The sequence below is a fragment of the Neolamprologus brichardi genome, chromosome 11 (genome assembly GCF_056152115.1).
Source record: "Neolamprologus brichardi isolate AB-2024 chromosome 11, ASM5615211v1, whole genome shotgun sequence".
Taxonomy (NCBI): domain Eukaryota; kingdom Metazoa; phylum Chordata; class Actinopteri; order Cichliformes; family Cichlidae; genus Neolamprologus; species Neolamprologus brichardi.
The window spans coordinates 25,572,066-25,589,111 of record NC_142114.1 but is presented as its reverse complement, the minus strand read 5'-3'; the positions used below and the strand labels follow the sequence as shown (position 1 = coordinate 25,589,111).

The 17,046-nt window shown below is 38.6% G+C and overlaps 2 protein-coding genes across 3 annotated transcripts in view; one reads left to right on the top strand and one right to left on the bottom strand.

Annotated features, from left to right (window-relative positions):
- The window catches only part of dpy19l1l (dpy-19-like 1, like (H. sapiens)), a 29,810-nt gene extending 16,604 nt beyond the window's left edge, over nucleotides 1-13,206 (top strand). For both annotated transcript variants that reach the window (XM_006791816.3, XM_035908182.2), the window contains 12 exons: nucleotides 397-483; nucleotides 704-763; nucleotides 1,154-1,234; nucleotides 1,555-1,656; nucleotides 2,517-2,588; nucleotides 4,950-5,029; nucleotides 5,208-5,232; nucleotides 7,310-7,429; nucleotides 7,542-7,716; nucleotides 7,941-8,040; nucleotides 8,351-8,476; nucleotides 10,256-13,206. In XM_006791816.3, coding sequence (XP_006791879.2) covers nucleotides 397-483; nucleotides 704-763; nucleotides 1,154-1,234; nucleotides 1,555-1,656; nucleotides 2,517-2,588; nucleotides 4,950-5,029; nucleotides 5,208-5,232; nucleotides 7,310-7,429; nucleotides 7,542-7,716; nucleotides 7,941-8,040; nucleotides 8,351-8,476; nucleotides 10,256-10,427 — 1,200 coding nt within the window. In that variant the 3' untranslated portion in view covers nucleotides 10,428-13,206. The remainder of the gene's footprint in view (nucleotides 1-396; nucleotides 484-703; nucleotides 764-1,153; nucleotides 1,235-1,554; nucleotides 1,657-2,516; nucleotides 2,589-4,949; nucleotides 5,030-5,207; nucleotides 5,233-7,309; nucleotides 7,430-7,541; nucleotides 7,717-7,940; nucleotides 8,041-8,350; nucleotides 8,477-10,255) is intronic.
- A 319-nt stretch (nucleotides 13,207-13,525) lies between these two features.
- Nucleotides 13,526-16,631, bottom strand: LOC148100576 (uncharacterized). The gene is made up of 6 exons (XM_087848432.1): nucleotides 16,565-16,631; nucleotides 16,310-16,377; nucleotides 15,536-15,833; nucleotides 15,284-15,438; nucleotides 14,431-14,710; nucleotides 13,526-14,119 (listed from the first exon to the last, which is right to left on the bottom strand). The coding sequence occupies exons 2-6, from the start codon at nucleotides 16,371-16,373 to the stop codon at nucleotides 13,969-13,971; spliced, it is 948 nt and encodes a 315-aa protein (XP_087704558.1). The 5' UTR covers nucleotides 16,374-16,377; nucleotides 16,565-16,631; the 3' UTR covers nucleotides 13,526-13,968.
- Nucleotides 16,632-17,046: the final 415 nt, after the last annotated feature.

Here is a 17,046-nt window from a genome sequence, read left to right as displayed (position 1 = left end):
TGTATATTTATGTTTTAATACATTAATGCATGTTTACATAATAAAAGTGTTGGTTTTTTTTTTTGTTTTTTTTTTTTTTAAAACATGCAAACGCCAACATCAACAGTGGCATGCAGACTATTAATACGCTGTATCCCTGACGATCTTCCTGCTACAGAAACGTTTTTGCTGTTGGCGGTAAACATGGGACTAAGTGTTTTTATGGCAGCAATAGAAATAGTGCTGCCATCAGGCACTACCTGCCAAGCTTGGATGTTCAGCATTGTTTAATTGCACACACGGGTCATGCACATCATGCTGCACCAAATAGGACGGGGCTGCACTAAACGGCCCTCAGTGGTTTGAATACCATGTTCATGTGAGGAACGATGCTTTCTCTTTGTCCTCTTTATGCAGATCACACTCGGCGTCTGCTTTGTCCTGATGTTTGGTAACTCCATGCTCCTTACATCCTTCTACGCCTCTTCGCTAGTGTCAATCTGGGTGAGTTGGAGGCTCCTGTATTACGAATGTTTAATCATCGATTGATTCAAGTCAGTCCTGTTTACTCTGATCAGTGATGCAGGTGGGTTTAAATTTCAGCATATTTGTAAGAGTACACAGTTGTAACACATGTATAACAGTAACTGCATTGTATTTTTTTCCTTTGGAGTGGAGTTATTCCACTTGCTTTTCACTTAAGATTTGTTGTTTTATTTTTTAGGTAATCATTGCAATGAGGGAGCGATTTTCTCAAGTCTTCAGACAAGGCATTGTCATCTGGGTACTAAAGAGTTTTATTATCTATGCTTTACTGCACAACTACATGTTTCCACTTTATAGTAATTGTGTCATTCTTATAACATTCACACACTTTTGAGAAGAAAAAATAAAACGAGTAAATGGTTGCATGAATATCCCAAAAAAAAAAAGTGTGTAGAGAGAGAGAGAGAGAGATCACTTAATGTTGATCTAACAGAATAGAGTGTTATCAGACAGTCGGGTATCCCTGCTCTGCTAAAATATATGAAGCTAACATCTCAAAGAGTAAGCATGCGGCATGTTTGACTGCTTTGTTCTTCACCACCATACATCGCCTGTCTGAATCTTATGTATGTATTTGAACATGTCAATCCACCAATGTCTATCTGTTTTGGGGGTTTTTTCTGTACAGGTCATGCAGGGTCTGGCTTGGGTCGGCTCAACAGTTCTGCTTAAATTCCTGCTATCCACAGTCTTGGGTGCCTCTGATGATGTAAGTAACTCTAACTCCCCGTCTGTAAAATCAAACCCTTTTTCTTGACTCAACATTAATAATGGAAATGAACATTTTTAGGTCATCGTGTAGATATTAAGTAGATGAACCAAAAATGACCTCATAAGTGGGCTGATATAGTAGCTCAGTTAATATAAATGTAAATGGACTAGCCATATGGAGCACTTGAGCCATGTTTGATATTCACTATCAGAAAATGTCAAATTGAATTATTAAGAACGGAATTAAATATGTAAAATTTAAGAATAATTTTTTCACACGGTGGATTAAAGTTTTATTCAAAAATGTATGTTTTCTAGGCTCACATCAGTGGATTAATCAAGTCTAAGTTCACGAGCTACAAGGACTTTCACACTCTGATGTATACATGTGCTGCTGAATTTGACTTCATGGAGTTGGAGGTAAATTCTGTTCCTTTGTCAGAGCTAAAATTTGTCTCCCTGCCGCTAAAGGATGACGAGTGATCACTGTGATTCTGAGCTGAAGCCTTCCCTGATAAAATGCTAGTCTCAGGCAGTTTTTTGAGGAAAATCTTGCCAGGTCTCACTTTTTAAAATGTCAGTGCTGTGAAGATGTCAGAAATGCTGTAAAAGGCCTGCTCCTTTGTATCAGAGCTGCTGGATTGTCTTACAGCAGGGCTGAGTGTGGAGGAAACCAGAACTGTGCTCTGAATTTGACAAGAAACAAAATCTGACAGCAAAACCTGGCAGCTCATTTTGGGCTGAGTTACGGGCTAGACAGTCGCCTGGTTTTGTGTGTGGTCTCTCAGCACCGCAGAGAAAACAGTGCATGCTTTTGGAACAGGCTGGCTCAAGCAAAATGCAGTAAAGCAGCTGTAATCAGTGCCGTCATATACTTTCTTAATGCTTTAAGATTCACTTTCTTTAATTAGCACTTTGCAATTTTATTGCAATCTGTTTATTATATATAGAATTGCAACATATCATGATTCATATTTGGCCTTTAAGCATTTGCAGTTAATTATTCAAGTGCTCAATTAAGAATTTCCCAAACTGTTATTTATTTTTATAACCATTTTTGTATTTTAGTAGTAATTTGCTGTGCATTAGTCTCTCATTTGCCAGCCTCCTCCTTGAAATTATTTCAGCTTAGATATACTACAATGCTATAGTTGTCCTCTGTCTCTGAAAGTATTATTGTAGGATATACCTAACAATATAAAGGGTCTTGAGGTGACTGTTGTTGTGATTTGGCTCTATAAAAATAAAACTGAATTGAATTGTCTTCTTCTCTGCCTCAGACTCCTGTGCGTTACCTTAAAACGTTGCTGCTGCCCATCAATGTGCTGGTGGTTGCTCTCATTGCTGGCAGGGTAAGTCCTCTTGTAGGCATAAAACCATCCCTATGAAAAGGATAAACATTTGTTTTCAAAGCAGCCGACGGTATCAGGTGAGGTGTATTGGGAAGCCTTGCTCAGAACAGTCGTAGGTTTCTCTCGGTCTGTGGGAAAATGGATAAAAATTAGCAAGATCTGTCTTAGTCACTGCTCTTTTTGTTCTTGTATCGCCTATGCTACAGCTTACAGTACATTCCTGCATATTGAACCATCGAAATTGCTCAAACAGCTGACATTTGACTTCACAAGTCCACATTCTCACATTCAGCTGTTGAATGTTTGGAAGGCTGGAGGATTTTGCTGAAATCTTATGAAAGCAGCATTAATATGCAGTTTATGGCTGTATAAATATCATGGTGTCAGACTGACACTAAAGGTACAAGTGAACATCGTCACCACACCATGGTTCATATGAGAGGTGCAAATTATAGAAAAGGTTCTTTTACTGAAAAAACTCCAGAGAAGATCACACATACTGGCTGATGAGCTTAGATACTTTATATTTTTAAGCAGCTCATCATAAAATTAAAGCGTAAAGGGAAGATGACTTGATAGTAGGTAACACTGGCTGCTGTTTCTGAACTTTTAAAATCTAAATCGAAGACGTGATTGGTTGCTTTTGGATTATTTCATGTAAACATTGCGAATGCAAGTAAATCATTTTTTAGGATCTCATATAATCTATAATGAGCTGCAAAAAAAGTATTTATGAAGCAGCTGTATTCCTGAGAAGTATTATATGGATATTGTAAATGGACTGGTACTTTTTTCTGCTCTAACTGAGCACTTAAAAGTGCTTTTCACTACAAGCCTCGGGCACCCATCATTAGGGGTGGGGGAAAAAATTGATACTGTGTAGTATCATGATATTTTGTTTGCTAATAATGTATCGATACAGGGACAGCAGAAATCGTTATTTTGTTACAAAAAAAGTTTTTGTGGAATGGAACATGCTCTGACTTCAGAGCATGTTGATCCTTTTTCTGAGCAAGAATCCTGACATTCCTTCACTGTCCAAATGTGTTTAACTTTTTTTTTGGCAGCAATAAACATGACAGTTTACTTATTTTAATTTAAGACATGTTTTATTTTAATTAAGTTGAAAACTTTTTTATTTAATCTAAAATTATATTTTGTTTTAATTTACTTTCAAATTCTTCAGTTGCCGAATGGGCTGCATAGTTTTCATAAATTGCATAGTTCAGAATAGCTATAATTGTACCAGATGGTTGCGTTCAGTTAAGTTGGACTAGACTGTAATACAAACCGTTCAGTTTGTCAACAATAAAACTGAAATGAGAGAAAGACTGAGTGTGAGACTTTGATATTAGATAAAATGAATATTGATAAAGTTTACCTTTATGTACAGAATCTGAATATCGCAAAATATTTTTAAAAATTGCAATAATATCGTATCGTGCGTTAAGTATTGTGATAATATCGTGTCGTGGGATGTATGGTGATTCCCACCTCTACCCATCATACACACATTTATACAAGTAATTTTGCTTTCCATACCTTTATGCTTTCTCTGACTAACATGCACACACTAGTGCTGAAGGATAACTCTGGGTTTGGTGTCTGAGTTGTAGCATAGCATTAGGATCTGATCTGTCAGAAAAAAAAATCTAAGAAGCAATTTAAAATGCACAATGACAAGAAATTATTCATCAGTGAAATGCTACATTACTTACACAAGTTCTATAAAAGTCTTGAGGTGAGGAAATGTTGGCAGAAAAAGCAAGAAAGCCCAAACAGTCATGTGTGTAAGAAATCTTTTGTTTTTTAAAATCTCAAACTCTTCTGTGAAGAAGAAATTATGCAGCACGACTGTCAGAAAGTGTCTGCACTATGAAAGCTACGATCTCACCTTTCAGAACAGCAGGCAGTCAGACACAAAGATCAAATCACTTATTGAGCCGTGAGCTTCTGCTTCACAGCAGCTGAAAGACAAAGCTGCTGTCTGCTCTGGTTAGTTCACGTAGCTTTCCGTCCATTCTTGTGTAGACTAAGAAGCTTGTTCAGGTGTTGTTGTTTCAGTTTCAGTAAACTACAGTTGTTTTATTTGGACTTGTCAGGAACTGATATACATTTTTATATTTAAGCCTTTAAGGAAGGGAAGGATGAAAAGATTTCCCCCCGATTCTGGTCACGCTAACATTTGTAGAGGGGAAACATCAGAGGAAAAATATTTGAGGAAGTCCTATTTATATGATTTAATCTCATTATACCCTGCCCACGCTAAGCTAAGAACACATGAATCGGTTTGACAAAGCATGATATGCAGAGCATTTAAACATGAGAAGAAATATCCTTCGAAGTATTTGTCTTTTTCAGACCATCCAGGATATAGTCCGGTGCCTGAGGCACGGGGAGAAGACGTTGGCCAAGACTGAGGACGCTGACGAGGCTGCAGGGTGAGGCTTCCTCTCAAGGACTTGATGCATTCTGTTGATCAAACAGAAACCGTGTTTAACTGGAAAAATAAAATGCTCTAAAATAATGCAGTCTCTTACCTTTAAAAGTAAAATGATGGCTTGATTTTTGTTTTGAGTGGGCAGCTGGCTTCACATATTTCTCTGTTCTGTGTTGCAGGTCTGAAATAGCTGCAAAAGGAGAGGTGAGAAAAATACTTACATCATTTTTTTTTTTTTTGTTAAATATATGCAGATATAACAACTGACCACACTTCCACGTGTTCCCTTTTCCTAAACCTGTTTTATATGATAATATTCTCCCGTGCAGTGAAGTCTGCTCAGTTTCTATGCCCCAGAGTGATTTTGATCCCTTTTCTCATTACCAGGAAATCAAAGGCATTTTTCCCTTCTGCTATGAAATCCCACTCTACTGCCTTTTGTCTGCTTTCTCCCAGCTGCTTCATGTCATTTTCTGTAATATCTCTCTCTGGGCAGTAAAATGTTCAGATGTTCAGTTTCTAAAGCTTGCCTAGATAATGGCTCTGATGGTCTATAAATGCTCAGAGAGGAACACTTTCTCACTGCGCAGGAAAATACAGGTTAAAATGTACTGAAGTGATCACAGCTAAGGAGCAGATCGCAGAGCTGTTTCTGATTGTAGTTAATGACAACTTTCACTGTTTGTTTTTTAGTTTGCAGTATGTGCAGCACAAATTTAGGTCAAATAAATTTGATTGCGTAATCCAAATCTACATGAAATGAGCGACACTAACATTACTGAAATGCGTTTGCACTTTATGTCCGTAAACAGCACAGCTGTCATCTGTGACTTTTCCATCTGTGGCGTTGAATCCAGAGTACTCAGTTGGCTAATTGTCATTTAAAACAGAGAGCAACAGGAAGGCGAGCATTAAGACACACCATTATAGACTAAATACTGAGTTTAAATTCAAATAAAACATAGTGGTTTTGTTAATACTTTTTTTAATAGTTACATTTTTGTGTTCAAAGATGAGTTTGCAGGCATCATAACATTTGTGATCCTTGACAGGTATGCCAATGTCATTTGTGCCATTGGCATACCTGCCAGTTCTGGTCTTATCAGGCAAATGCTGGTTTATCAACATAGATCTCACAAAACCTCACGACCTCACCCCACCCTCATAAAGTCTGTTTTTCAAACGTTGGTCAGAAACATGCACACACGTAACCTAATGTAGGTCATGATGTAGAGCACAAAAAAGTTGATACAGTCCCACTGTTTGGTTGATGCCCTTCCAAAGCCCTGACTAGCTCTCCTCGTGTAACGGCCCATCTCCTGCCATCTCCTCCACACTCTGGAGACTATGTTGGCAGACATAGCACACTACCTTTGCAACCTGATTGGGCTGCAGGTTCTCTTTCATGCTCCCAACTGTAAGAAGGATAGCAACAGATACTGAGAGAGAGTAATGGCCTGTAGTCACCACCTGAAAAGCCGTTCTCTTTCTGTGGCGGCTTTGCTGTTGTCTCTCCAGTGCACCTGTTTTTACTTTGATTTGCACCACAGGATGTAAAATGGGTTCACAATAGATTCTGCTTCCTAAGTGAACTGATTGATATTTCTAAATGTAACGGACTTTGTGTTTTATTACAGTGATTCATTTATTTATATATTTTTTTTGTCTGAGCAATACAAAACAGACCATCTATATATTTGTTACACCTCAAAGGTGGACACACTGTAGGCTTGTATCCAGAGATGAAACATTGAGCTTTTTGAACTGGTATCTACATATAGAATTTTTCCACTCTGAGGAGTCAAAGTGCTTCTTACTGAAAGCCACTTGCACTCTTTCATGTGGTGCGATTCAATGAGTTTGGGCAGTCTGGGGTTCAGCATCTTGTCCAGCGGCACAACTACGGTTGCTAGACAACCAGCTGTCCCTCTTGAGCCACAATGGGTCGATTTTTGCTTCTTAAATTACTTACAATATATTTAAATTTCAATCATTTGACAACTTGATCAAATATTTTAGCAGAACCTGACAGTAAGGAAAATATCAGGTCTAAGTTAAAATATACACTCTGCCCTTTAATCAGTGTGAAAAGCACTTTGTGATAAGTAGTCATTAAGGCAGCAATGTAAAATACTATGACATGTGAATTTATACAGCAATGTCAGTCAAGTTCTGTTTTATGAGTCAAACAGATTTTGTTAAACACTCGGCTACAGAAGAGTTTCTGGTAGATGATTGTGGATTTGTTTAATTTTCTGTGTGTGAACCTGTTTCTCTGTAGCTGGTGTACCACAGTCTGCAGCTGGTGGCTTTTGCTGTCCTGGCCATCCTCATTATGCGCCTGAAGCTCTTCCTGACGCCACACATGTGCATCATGGCGTCATTGATCTGCTCCAGACAGGTCTGTCTCTCAGTGACGCACAAAAGCAAAACAAAAAAACTGCTTTCAATATTGTTTTACCTATAAAGTCTCCTCTTTACTTAAATATAATGAGTATATTCTGTTCCTTCAGCTCTTTGGCTGGATTGGGGAGAAGTTTAAGCAGCACACTGTGGTTTTTGCTGTATTGGCCATCATGGCCATACAGGGAATGACCAATCTGCAGGCCCAGTGGGCGATCATCGGAGAGTTCAGCAACCTGCCCCAGGAGGAGCTGCTGGACTGGATCCAGGAAAACACCCGTCCTAGTGAGTGACCTTGCCTGATTTCATCGCTACCGAGCAAACAATAGTATTAAACAAGTATTAAGATTAATAAGCAGCTCGCCCTGATTGCAGCATAAAATTTTAAAGTATATTCTATTGTTATAAATTATGAAGTACTTTATATAATCTAATGAATGAAAACTTTCCTGTTTGATGCTCTGCTTTTGGTTTGTTTTCTTTTTATTTGGTTTTTGCTTTGATTGCAGATGCTGTGTTTGCTGGAGCGATGCCCACCATGGCCAGCGTAAAGCTTTCCACCGGTCGGCCTATTGTCAACCACCCTCACTACGAAGACGCTGGGCTGAGGTCAGAGGAATCTACAGCTCTTCTTCAATCTCCAATCTAGCATTAAATTAGTTATAAAAGATTTATTTCACAATTGCATTCATCTTGACAATAAAAGAAATGAATCAAACACTGCACCAAACAGGCATAAAAAACGACCATTCTTCAAATGATGATTGTGCTACTTTTCACTTCATTAACTTAATTCTGGAAGCAAAAATGTTGAGTCAATTTTTCCCCACACCTTCCCGTAAAAATGCAGGCGCTTTATTACCTTTTTGTTCTCATCCCACTGCTTTATCACACTTTATAACATTGTTGATTCTCACAGAGAGAGAACCAAGCTGGTCTACTCCATGTACAGCCGCATGTCTGGAGAAACCGTTAAGAGGAACCTCATGAAGCTGGGAGTGGAGTTTTTCATCCTTGAGGATTCGTGGTGCACCAGGCGAACCAGGTACTGCAACAGCACCGCTGCTCCTTTCACTGTCGTGTGCACAGTAGACAAGCTTAAGTCGACCCCGTGCTGCAGCAGTCCCCAACCCCCGGGCCACCGACTCGTACCAGTCCGTGAGAGTTGAGGTTCAGGTCTGAAAGTTATGGTTTTCAGGGTTTTTATCGTCTACTCGGTCTTTTCCCGTGTTGTAGTTGTGTGTCTTATTTTGAAAGAAATATTTACGCGTTGCCATAGCTACCAGAGAGTATTAAGGGGGCAGAGAGCAGGATGTTACTCTCAATGTTGTTGGCGCATTTCAGGAGGACGCTGCTAATGAAGTTGCACAATTAAACAGTCAATTCGTGTTTATTATTATATTTACAAAATACCACAGTTTTTGTGTTGGTCGTATCATTTTATTTTGTTGTATTTATCCGCGATACCTTAAGGGCCAGTCTGTGAAAATATTGTCTAACATTAAACCGGTCCGTGGCGCAAAAGAGTTTGGGGACCACTGCCCTGCTGGACAACTTTCACTCCTTTTAGGCAAGCAGTGCAACCATTAAGTTTGCTGTTAAATCTGTTTTGACCACTGTTAACACACCACAATAAAAATTTGAAGAATATTTTCAAAAAGGGATTAAAAAGACAGACAAAATAGAATCGAATTCAACTTTATTGTCATTGCACATGTCACAAGTACAAGGCAATGAAATGCAGTTTGCATCCATCCAGAAGTGCTTTAGCCATGATATAGATTTCAAATATATATTAGCAATAATATAGATATATTACAGAAATGGGTCTGTTATAGGTATGTTACAATGTACACGGTATGAGGGTATGTTATGAAAGATATGTTATGAATATGCAATAACTATAAGTATGTACAGGCTATGAACAGGATATAAATATGAAAACTATACAGAAATATGAACTATGCAAGTTATAGACAGTTATAAACAGTTATAAACAGTTATAAACAGTTGTAGAACTATAATTGTCGTATTGTACAGAATGATTGTTTATACAGAATTATACAGTAGTGCAGTTAAGAAAAGTGAAATATGTGGATAATTTCTACAGAGGCTATATAAAATGCTAGTGGTGGTGAGTGTTGGTTCAGTCCATGTTATTATTGTGTGTATGAGGGTGTATGTGTAGGAGTTGTCCATTTGTTTGTTTTTTGTCCATTGTGTGTGTGTAGGTGGTTGTGGGTGTGTGTATGTTCAGTCCGTGAGTTTAATCTGAGTTCAGGAGTCTGACAGCTGTGGGGAAGAAGCTGTTCCAGTACCTGGTGGTCTTAGTCCGGAGGCTGTAGCACCTCCCAGAGGGCAGTAGGGTAAAGAGTCCGTGTGCTGGGTGACTGGAGTCTTTGATGATTTTCCCAGCTCTTTCCAGACACCGTTTCCTGTAGATGTCATTTATGGTGCTCTGGTGATGCGCTGGGCAGTTTTCACGACCCTCTGCAACGCCTTCCAGCCTATTGCAGAGCAGTTCCCGTCCAGACTGTTATACAGGTGGTCAGGATGCTCTCGATGGTGCAGTGATAGAAGTTCACCAGGATGTCTGAGGACAGGTGGTTCTTCCTCCGAGTCCTCAGGAAGAAGAGGTGCTGGTGAGCCTTTTTGTCCAGCTTGGAGAAGTTGGTCGTCTTGAAGCTGCTCACACGCTCGACAGCAGTCCCTTTAATGTAGATGGGTGGATGCGGGTCAGCAAAATGGTATCCCTGAAACCTTTAACATTGCCTTTTATCTTATTTAATTCTTGTTTATCTTTCTCATTCTTCCTCTCCATCAGACCTGGGTGCAGCATGCCAGAGATCTGGGATATTGAGGACCCCCAAAATGTTGGTAAAACCCCCCTCTGCACCCATATTTCCAGGAACTCTCGACCCCACTTTACCACAGTCTTTTCCAATGACATTTACAAAGTTCTCAAAGTCCCCAAAGCCACCAAAGATCTCAGATAACATCGCTGGACACACTGGCTCAACACCAAACTGTTCGTTGCGTCACTTCTTTGTCGTGCATTTTTTGGTCACTCACTGCCGTTGCTGCTTTTTACTTCCCAAAAACCCGGTTCCACATTTCTTTTGTTACTCTGATTCACCAAACAGTGGCTCAAAAACAGGTTGGACATAACAAACAAGTATGCCATGAGTCTAAAACCTCTTGGTGGCGTCACAGCTCTCAGTATTTTTAACTCAGAGTCTCTTTCCAGACTAGCTATTGCTGCGTTGTTGTCACTAGTGATGTTCATTATATGAAAGCCAGGCGGTGGTGGTTGTAGCTCTCCATTTAGCTTCCTGGCATTGGTCTTGTTACATATATTCCTTATTTTAAGGGATGCTCAATTACATTTGTATAGTGTTTTTCTTACTGTGTAGAACTGATTTTGACTTTCACTTCAGAAGTAAACTTTTGTCTGGCAAGACCAATCAGTGATGTCCACATACTGTGAAGCAATACCCTCTGCAAACCTGGCAAAAGCTGACTTCTTCTATTGTTATGCACAGTGTTGATGTATGAAACGATTTTTCAGTAGTACACTATTTTTATAATTTATTGGTGTCACCGTTTTTATGCAACTTTAAAAGTGTTGAAACATTTTCTTTTCAAGCAAACAGTGTTTTGAGACTTTTGGGAGTCTTGGAAGAAAATGATGTTCTTGTGTTTTAAAATGTACATAACATTGATGTCTATGTGAACTGAATTCACTCAAAAAACATTTTTAGCTTAATTGGGAGCAGAGCTTTTGTTGTTGCTTCAGTAATAGTTAGTTTATTGTATAATTTTTATGTCCGAGAAGGTAACGAAAAAAACATCGATTTCTTTGAGTCTGTTTTTTGTAAATACTGACTACGTTGTTTTGTAAACTGCTGATGGCCTTTAAAATGTTCTTTGTGCTTCTTGAATTATTGTTTGTTGCCAAAGGAAGTTTTATTATCAAAGCTGCATATTCAGGGTACTGTAGCATATGAAAAATTCATTTTTATGTGACAGCCAATCAGTTATTCGTAGCAGTAAATTTTATGGTAATGGTAGCAGTCGCCGGTTCCTTTTGTCGGACCACATTAAAAACATGCCTCATTTGATTTATGCCATTACTTGAGAATAACAATGCCCCTGTCATGTCTGTTTAATAAATATGTAGCTATAGCCAGAAGCGGATCAGCTTGGTTTATTTTGGCAAAAGGACTGGAAAATGGGGAAAAGAGCTTAACTGGCTCCTTTAGCGAGTTATAGGAAAAAAAACATAACAGGTCATAGTGTGATAACTTGAAAACGAGGTGACGTAGGATTTTGAAATTGATACCATAAGTGCGTCTACTAACAACTGCTGGCGACCTCGTCCTCAAGGTCAGAGGTCAGGTTTTCTGAAAATCTTGTAACAGGATGACTCCAGATGGAAGTCCAATTGATTTTCAAATTGATGGCATAGGTGCATTTACTAAAAATCTGAAACAAAAAGTCTGAATCCCTTTTAGGGAAGAAGTTTGGTGACCTTGGTCTCAAAGTCGAGCTCAGAGGTGAATCTTGGGAACATGACACTCGATTCATACTGTAGGTCTGTCTACTAAAAATCTCAGACGAGTTTGAATCCCAGTGACCTCGACCTCAAGGTCAGCTTTCTAAAAACCACCTAGGCCATGAATTACTTGTTTAAATAAACCTGAATCTTCACATCTAAAAGTCGATGGCTTGATCAACAGCTGATGGCTCAAGTTACATTAATATTTTCACAATTTACAATAAAGAACTAAGATTTTGCTCATTCCCTCAAAATACAGCTGTTTCTTTTATTTCTTTTTTTATCTCAGAGCAGAGTTTAACCGTTCAGCTTCAGCCGCCTACAAACAGTGAAGCTTGTCCTGCTTTTCTGATTGTCTGTGGTGTCAGGAACGAACCTCAGAGACCATTCTCGTGGGATTTTTACATTGCAAAGCAAATTTCTCATCAAAGTTGAAATATTTTAATTTGGGTAAACATGGTTTTGCCTGTAATGCTGCAGTTTTCCCTATTTCAGAGATTTGGTTGGTTTATTTGTCTTAATAATAATCAGATTCAATAAACCCTTGGAGTTAGTTTTATGCCTGTTAAGATTCATAAGTGCCATGACTCCTGGTGAAGGAGTTTTTTAATCTTTTCAGACTTGTATCCCTCTGTGTAATCTATGAATCTCTGAGCTTCTTTACTGATGTGTAATTAATATTAAAATGACAGTAAAAACCGGCACAATACACTTTCGTACACTTGTGTTTTACACCCTGCAGCACCACAACTCACCGTGGTGCACGACCTGCAGAAACAGCTGTTTGTCGCACTGTGCTGCTCTTAGGTGGTGTGATGAAAATGTTTTCCTACAAAATCACAATTCCATGTTCAACTTTCATTTGTTTGCTTGTTTTTCCTCCCAGTCCTTGTGCGGTGAGACACAAACTTGTTGGCTATAGCTTAATATTTGGTATACAGACATGTGGTTAGTGTGGCTCTTTTAAAAATGTAAAACTATTCCTGTGAGAGGAGTGAACCACCTTCACCAACAGGAGTAACTCAACCGTCACCACTCAGGTGTTTTTTCTATTGCCACTTTTCTTCATAAGATATTTCCTCCAGTCATTTATAAAAATGTCTCAATGATTGTTTTAGTTTATATTAAAAAAGCTGATTTTGTTTGTTTTCTTGACAGATTAAAGATGTGTCTTGGGGTGAATAATTTACCTGACTTTGGAATCAGGAATAAGAAAACAGTTTTCAACAAAAAAAAAAATCTTATCTTCACGGTTGGAAAAAGTCGTTTCTGTGATGTGAATAAATGTGGCGAATTAATGTCTGAAGATTTTAATGGTGTACAAGCGAGCTTGCAAGTGCCCGGTTTTAAGCAACTGTGCCATTGTCACACTTTCCCAGACACTTTGACAAAATCACTTTATTCCACTCTCTGGCCTCGTTGTGTTTCTGATGTTTTTTCTATTTGTCTATATTTTCTGTATTTAAAAAATAAAATATTTGGAGTGAGCACCATTGCTTTGTCTTAAATGTAGATGTGAAAAGCACAAATCAAGCATTTATTTGAATTTTTTAAAAGATTGTTTATTGATTTATTTGAATCTGATGTATTTTCCATTTATTTTTTGTTGGCTGTATTCGTCATGCTTTCTTTGCACTCTGCACTGCCTTTGTAGACATTCAAGAGTCGCATCAAATATGTCCTGACAGCATTGGGAGAAACTCGCCCACTGACCTGCTCACAACACCTGTTTGGTTGTAATGGTGAGGCTGAATGTCTCGTGAGTAACTGCCTTTAGCTAACTGTTCTTTAGCTGTTGTTTACACAAAGTCAGTGTGTGATGCTCAGATTGGAATACAGGTCTCTCTTTATTAGCCTTCTGATTCTATTCTGATAAATTGGCGCTGTGTCCCCTGCCTATGATGGCCTATCCCAGTTGTCATCGGGTGATGGATTTCTTTTGATTTGTTAAAATTCTGTAAGTGAAATAATTTTTGCACCTAATCCAGGACAGAACCATAAACCTCCACTTCGCACAGACTCAGATATTCCTCTCTTCCTGGGATGACAACGTTAACGTAGCGGCCATCCATCCCGTTGCATTGGAACTCTTGAATGCCGCCTGCAGGGATGCTTGTGATCACAGCACACCTGGCAAAGGAAGCAGAAATCACTTGATTAACCTGGATACTTTCACCACGTCTCTGATGTAATGGTTTTGAATAACACTGGGTTCTTCAGATTTCTCTTAGAGCTGCACAAGGAGCCGACCATGAAGGAGAAAGCTGGCAAGTTTAATCTATTAATGTTTTTGCTTAATGGTTGGAGTCACAGAGTGTATTGATTAATGTACTGCTGCTGCCATCAGGACAGTAAAAGACAAAAATCCCAACTGAGGTCCAATTTGATAATGCTTTAAATTATGCTAAATTAATGCTTTCAGTTTTTATTCTGTAAAGTACCTGGGATTGCTGTTGCCATTGTTGTCAAGAGAGTCTCCAATGCGAATCTCAGCCCCGTTGAGTCGTTCTGGGTCAGAATCAGAGTTGACTATCTTAACAGAAAACACTTTGTGTGTTTTGCGCAGGTCAAGTCGCCACCAGGGGATGTTGTCATAGCTTGTCTGAGTGCAGGATCCTTTTTCTGGGTTGCTGTTACGATTTCCATCTATGGCGTTATATGCAAGCCCTAAGGTCTCCACTGATGACTGCGTGGCTTTTCCTTGGAGTGCAAGGTTCTCTCCTGCAAAATATGGTTGAGGGATTTATGTTCTCATCACAGACACATCAAGACAGTTTACTTGAATGGATGAGATGATCAACGCAGAGACCTTTAAACAAGCTCTCACAACGTTTGTTTTTTTGGGGGGGGGTTTTGTGGAGCCAATTGAAATTTTAAAAACCGTGCCATACTTGTTTTTTAATTTTTTCTCAACAGTTTAATGGTTACACTTTTTGGCATCTTCCTGGAAGAGAGCTGCTCTCTTCCTCAGTTTTCCAGAGTGCAGTTCAGCAGTGACTATAGTGGCTTGCAAAAGTACTCGGCCCCCTTGAACCTTCCCACATTTTGTCACATTACAGCCACAAACATGAATCAGTTGTATTGGAATTCCACGTGAAAGACCAACACAAAGTGGTGTACACGTGAGAAGAGGAATGAAAATCATACATGATTCCAAACATTTTTTACAAATAACTGAAAAGTGGTGTGTGCGTAATTATTCAGCCCCCTCTCTTTCTTATTTGAGACTAGTGGTAAAGTCAAAATTACAAAAAAGTATGGTGAGAAAGAAAAGGGTGTTGTTTAATTTCTTACCAGTTGGGGCATGATACCCATAAACCTCCACTTCACAGAGTGTAAGAATTCTGTTTGAACCTGGTAAAAGCACAGTGACATAACGTCCCTCCACACGATTACTGAAAGTTATGGTGTGTGAGCTCCCTGCAGGAATTGAAGAAACTATAGCAACCCTAAAAGAGAGGAAGAAGCCTGTAGTCTCAAGTCTTTCTATTATACAGAAAAGTTTCAGATAAATACTGAATACACTGGAAATTATCAGTGACTCACCGTGGGTTTGCAGCGCCATTGTCTTGTAACTTGTTGCCAATATAAATCTCTGCTCCATTGATCCTTTCTTCGCAACAGTCTTCTCGATTGGTGATGATCATGGAGGTGATTATATAGGACTCCAGCAAGTCTACTCTCCACCAGGGGTTTGCCTCTGTTGCAGTGTGACTGCATGATCCATAATTAAAGCGAGATTTACGGTTTCCATCGATAGCATTACTCGCTGCTGCAAATCCATCCCACTCTCCCGGTTCGATTAGACGTGACTGCGTGGCTTTTCCACGTAAAGCCACATTTTCTATAAAAGATAAACATATTTTCATCAGCTTTGTTTTTCCTTTGGAGGAATTGATATCATCCAAAAACCTGTGTTCAATCTACGATCATTAGTTTGACATGAAAGTTGAGTCTTTAGGGTTCCAAGTAGTAGTAGTAACAACACACATGACTTTCTCGATCAGTTCATTTTGGTTATTGCTTTTGTGCATCATCTTCAAAAGGTTAATATTTTGTTGTTGTTTTTTACAGATTTGACTTAACACGTATTGGATGGAACGCCATGAAATTTGCACAATCAATACATGTCATTAACTTTGGTGATCTTTTTTTATACAGTTAGGATGTCCACTTTTATTTTTTAATTCTACTACGATTGGATCAGCATGCCATTTTTATGTACATTCACATTTGTTTTACAGTTAAAAAGAATTCTACTGCATCTAGTGATCTTTTATAATTGATCCAAATGTGCTGGTATTTGTACATCGTACTTACGGTAAGTGAAGACTGAGGACATCTGCACAAAGAGGAGCAGAAGAGATGCTCTACTGAAGCTCATAATTCTGGTTGATACAAAGAAGATAAAAAAGAAGATTTAGGTTAGGTAATTTAGGTTTTGCCAAATGTGCAGGTACTGTAGTACAAAAACTGAATACATGCACAGTCAAGTGCAAATCTGTCAAAAAGTTGCTAAATACAGTGAATTGTTGAAAAATGTAAGATGACTGAAATAAAAATGTTAATTCTTACCCTGAATTTGTTCACATAATCAACAAAGAGTCAACTCTCAGGCAAGGCAAAGCTTATCATTACTATTTACTTTAAATACCATATTCAGCATGGACACTATCCAATCACATTACATTACGGAGTTTACTCCCACCTCTTATCACCTTTGGACACCTTTGACAAAGTTTATATAATGCACTTTCGTGTTTAATATTACTATTTGACTTCATTTTCCCGAGTGGATCATTACGGTTTTGCCATACTGCTCCACTTGATTGAACTTTATTACTAATTTATTTTTTACTTTTAAGTTATTACAATTGGAAGAGACATGACCGAGGGATAGGAAAGGGAAAGATGTAGACAAGAAAAGTTGAAAAAAAAGAAGAGGGACCGTGAGGAAAGACACTAAAAATCTGCTAGATCACCTGCTGGGGAAAAAAAGGAAAACAAGCATCCTGGCAGAAGAAACAGAAAATGATTTATTCTTGGTCAGAACCAAT

Coding starts and splice junctions, on each gene's coding strand:
- LOC148100576 (XM_087848432.1), bottom strand. CDS start 16,373: ATGAGCTTCAGTAGAGCATCTCTTCTGCTCCTCTTTGTGCAGATGTCC. Junction 15,834..16,309: donor GTCCTCAGTCTTCACTTACC/GTAAGTACGATG, acceptor TATCTTTTATAG/AAAATGTGGCTTTACGTGGA. Junction 15,439..15,535: donor AATGGCGCTGCAAACCCACG/GTGAGTCACTGA, acceptor CCTCTCTTTTAG/GGTTGCTATAGTTTCTTCAA.